This window comes from Dacryopinax primogenitus (assembly GCF_000292625.1).
Source record: "Dacryopinax primogenitus strain DJM-731 SS1 chromosome Unknown DACRYscaffold_2, whole genome shotgun sequence".
Taxonomy (NCBI): domain Eukaryota; kingdom Fungi; phylum Basidiomycota; class Dacrymycetes; order Dacrymycetales; family Dacrymycetaceae; genus Dacryopinax; species Dacryopinax primogenitus.
In genome coordinates, this window is record NW_024467199.1 from 1,493,834 (window position 1) to 1,497,869 (window position 4,036).

The window sequence follows — 4,036 nt, forward strand, 5'->3', positions numbered from 1 at the left end:
CACTACTTCTGCTGCTTCCTGACATGCTGCACAGCTTGTCTATCCATCACTTGGACAATCCTTGTATGCACATTATGGTGGAGCTTCATACAGATACCTCTGCTGCACCAAGGGTGCACATTGTCAGGGCACCAGCTCATTGCTTGGTCAAGAGACATGACTAAGCCTTTATGACATGGAAGTAGCTGGTATACCTTGGCATGTGCTGGAACCTGCTGGAAGGATTGGATGGTCAGGTGACCTGCTGTGCATGGCTGTGCATGACCTCATATGACCTCATCCTTGGTCATATGACCTGATCACCTGACTAGGCTGAGTAAGCAAGATGTTCTAGCAGGTTCCACCACAGAGGTATAAATATAAGGCCTACTCTGCCTGGGGACTGTCTCTTCAGACTTGGTCTCTTAGGATCATCCACAGGTACCTATACTGTAGATAGGTCTTAGTCATCAGGTCTACTCCACTTTGTTGTTGCCTGCTTAGACTCTTGGCACTCTTAGGTGAGCAGACTTAGTCAGCCTGTGTTGCCCTAACACACATCCCTATGCCCTGGCTGCCTGTCTTGCCGGAAGAACGGTTCAAACCTCACACCCAAGATGATCAGGTTCAAAGACATAGCCACGACTGAGAAGAAGGAAGGCGAAGGTGGGGAAAAAAAAAAAGGTGATGGGAAGGATGGTAATTGGGCTAAAGGAGGGTCGAAGAAGGGCAAGGGCCGCAGCAGTGGCAGCCACAGGGCCCATGGCGGTGGCAGCGCTCACGGCTCCTCTGCACACACTGCGGCTTGATGCCGCCTTCCGCTCCACATATGCATACTGTAGCTGTTTACCTGATATACCGTGATACTCGTGAATGAAAGATGTGCTCACGCCCCTATAGTTGACAGACTTCTCACGCGGTCTCCTGTCTCTGATCCAGAGATTGCCTCCGGTCCACCTACCTTCGACAGGAGAGCACCACGCAGGTGTTCCTTCGTCTCCTATCCCAACAGGATCCTCGCTATACATATAGCTGCCTCTATGCTCTTGCGGAGGGACACTGAGTTACCTTCTGGGGCCCTGATTAATGCACAGGCTGTACGTCGCTGGCCCCGCTCTTCCAAGCAGCGCTAATGTTGTCGTCAGCTTTCGATTTCTTGGGGAATCCAGGCACCTTCGTCAACAATCATTGAAGAGACTCAGCACACTGGATATCGTGGACAGAGATGACAGAGAGAAAAAGCTGCCAAGGTGTGCTCCTGACTGGCACGATGAGATGACTTGCTGATCAGCTATCGGCGAGTCACAGGGGCGAGCTCGTCCGAGCTCTGTGGTCTCTGCATCGCTCAGCAAGCCAACCCTTCGGGACATGGAAGACTCGGAGAAGGACAGACACCGTACAAGCATAGAGCCCAGATCCATTGAATCTGCAGAAAAGTGGGTGGCAGATGCGTTGGACAGGGGTGTCGACGTGGAGCTCATTCTCGCTGTGCTCGAGAAACACAAGGGTATGGTTATGAGCCTTCCATGTATTCTCCCTCTAATGTGTCTTACCACCTGCTGCGGCTCCCAGGATCCACCTCATCTTCGACGCAGCCGCGCCTGACCAACGCGATGGCCAAGAGACCAGCTTCTGCTTTGGACGAATCTGGCGACCGTGTCGTTCCTTCGACGAGTGAAGTCAGGATGCCGGTATGTGTCGTTACGGAGTGTCCTGGAAACACTGAAACATCATGTACAGGTATATGATCGTGCGCAAAAGCGCCGTAGACCTGGTGGCTCTCTATCTGCCAAATCAGGAGCACGCACGGATATGGTAGTCAGTCCTGACGCCAACTCCCCTTCGCCCAGAGAGAACACGCTTATAGCAGCAGAGCCCGCTTCTGCTCACGTTGACGATAGGATCGCGAGTTTGTGTATATCGGACTACGATGCAGCGATGCAGAGGACTTTAAACGATGCGAAATCTGAAATGCGGCTCCACATGTACAAGAGCACTCCGTTTCCCCTGGACAAAGCAGCTATCGCTGACATGATCAAATCTGCCGTTCGGAAGGCTAACGAGTTGGCCATCACTAGAGGCGGACCGACGATGGAATTGGCAGGCAATGCCAGTTGTGGGATTTACAAGCTGGGTAATCCTTATCCTTCTGACTGAGTCCGTGTCATCTAACAGCACCCATTCAGTTGCGGGATGTTTTAGGTCAGGTTTGTGGCCAGATCAAGACGAAGGCAAGAAAATCAGTCAAGACCCATTACTTTGAGGACGGGCGAGGACGTCCTCTGTCGGCAGAGGATATCAAGTCTATCTGCAGTGTTTTGCTTGACAAGAGTGAGGATATTGCATATTACACATTTTGACAGGTGGATTTCAGTGGCGTGAGTTGGTAGTATGCATAAATTTTTTAAAACTGAATTCATCTCTCAGTCGCATCCTCAACCCGATGGACCGTTTGACAATGCAGTCCTAGACAAAATCTTGGGTCCGCAGCTTTTCTCCGAGGAAAGCGACAATGCGGATGGACTCTCGCACCATCGGGAGTTCCTATCTATGCCAGATGGTGCGCTGGCTGTCTCCTGCAGTGCCGTAGGTGTCTACAAGCGGTCAAATCGTGTTCTGCGGTGCTCAGCGTGATGACTAGGTAAAAAATGCAATCGAAGAGTGGCAAACCGGTTGTTTCATTCCGAGAAACTTTCGCAAGACATATAAGAGCACTTGCGACTGGCTTATGACAAACCTCGAAGAATGGAAGACCACAGACCCTTCTGGATACCAAGAGCACATGCAGCATCTAGCTAATCGTATCCGGTAAGTACTCGTTTGGACATGCAACTCGTTTATCTGACACACAGCATAGAGCGAGAATGAATATCAACTTGCTGAGATCACCGAAAGCGACGTTTATTGCAAAGCACATCAGCGTTCGGTGGGATACCGTTCAGCTGCAAGGCATGAGTTGTCAAGCTCTCGAATCATAACATAAGTGGTGAGCATATCCATTCAGACACATTCAGTATTCTCCTGCAATGGCGCTGTCGAAGGGGCTGTATTGTTATTTATCCTTGGATTTTCTGAATGGAATATGTTCAATACCATATCAAGCATCGCTGGAGAAGGGTTGTCCGAGCTCGCCTAACCCTTACGGCTCGCCGATCGGTCATTGCACTGACGGATCGGGATCCTCGCCAGATCCTGGCATGTATCATCGGCCACGGGCAACCACAATCGTATTGCCGTCCTCCTCCGGTTCAACACTCTATGTGCTCTGAAATTATCTGCTGATCTACGGCAGCTTAATACCTTCGATTGATCTCCCATAATTACCACAGTCGGCACCCTCGGTATTCTTCTCATCAGTCTCACACAATGATTGCAGAACGATCCTGCCAAGATCATAGGTAAGAGGGTTAGCAAGGGTCTTGCGCCTCGAAGAGGATGAATCGAGATCAGACAGGGATGAGATGGACGTCGAAGGATCCTCATCAGTGTGTTCTACTCTGTCCGGCTCTTGTGTATGTTCTCATCCCATTGAGAGTTGAGAAAGCGATCTAGAGAGGAACCATCATTGGTAACTACAATGTCAGGTCCCGCAATCCACTGGCCTAGAAGAAGACAAACCATTGTCCTATCGAAGCCTACTTCCTCAATTGCCCCTCTACAGGCTGCATGATGTTTATTACTATGGAAGGACGCACTGGTACGCCTTTGGGCGCAGGTCATTTTCATAATATTGACATGTCACAGATACGGAGACGAAGGCGGATGGTCTGAGACATGCCTCCTCCCTCATCCAGAGGGAGGGTTCGCGCCCGAAAGCACTCACACCATTCGCATCGCCAACAAGCCATGGACTGGCCTTGAGATTGAGGATTGCGATGATGGAGATACCCCAACCAGCGCTGGCTCTGCACTGTACCCCAGCCACGGGATCAAGCCTTCGTCGTCTGGCTTGACCTTTATGTCGAGCTCCTCAGATTCAGACGGCGGCTCCCTCCTCTCCACCCCCCCCCCGCACATAGGGTCAGCTCACCTACGTCCGACCCGATCCGATCACCAG

General features: G+C 51.1%; 2 protein-coding genes across 2 annotated transcripts in view; both read left to right on the top strand.

Moving 5' to 3' along the window:
* The first annotated feature begins 790 nt into the window (after positions 1-790).
* On the top strand, positions 791-2,865 carry DACRYDRAFT_20115 (uncharacterized protein). The gene is made up of 9 exons (XM_040771798.1): positions 791-1,076; positions 1,125-1,229; positions 1,288-1,486; positions 1,552-1,670; positions 1,720-2,113; positions 2,166-2,357; positions 2,407-2,565; positions 2,621-2,787; positions 2,837-2,865. Exons 3-6 carry the CDS (start codon positions 1,348-1,350, stop codon positions 2,240-2,242), a joined length of 729 nt encoding a protein of 242 aa, XP_040632609.1. The 5' UTR covers positions 791-1,076; positions 1,125-1,229; positions 1,288-1,347; the 3' UTR covers positions 2,243-2,357; positions 2,407-2,565; positions 2,621-2,787; positions 2,837-2,865.
* A 795-nt stretch (positions 2,866-3,660) lies between these two features.
* Positions 3,661-4,036, top strand: part of DACRYDRAFT_104201 (uncharacterized protein) — a gene marked incomplete at both ends in the record, with an annotated part of 2,769 nt that continues 2,393 nt past the window's right edge. The window contains 3 exons of the mRNA XM_040767890.1: positions 3,661-3,676; positions 3,724-3,891; positions 3,954-3,999. Of these exons, the coding sequence (XP_040632610.1) occupies positions 3,661-3,676; positions 3,724-3,891; positions 3,954-3,999 (230 nt within the window). The remainder of the gene's footprint in view (positions 3,677-3,723; positions 3,892-3,953; positions 4,000-4,036) is intronic.

Coding starts and splice junctions, on each gene's coding strand:
- DACRYDRAFT_20115 (XM_040771798.1), top strand. CDS start 1,348: ATGGAAGACTCGGAGAAGGACAGACACCGTACAAGCATAGAGCCCAGA. Junction 1,671..1,719: donor CGAGTGAAGTCAGGATGCCG/GTATGTGTCGTT, acceptor CATCATGTACAG/GTATATGATCGTGCGCAAAA. Junction 2,114..2,165: donor TTGTGGGATTTACAAGCTGG/GTAATCCTTATC, acceptor GCACCCATTCAG/TTGCGGGATGTTTTAGGTCA.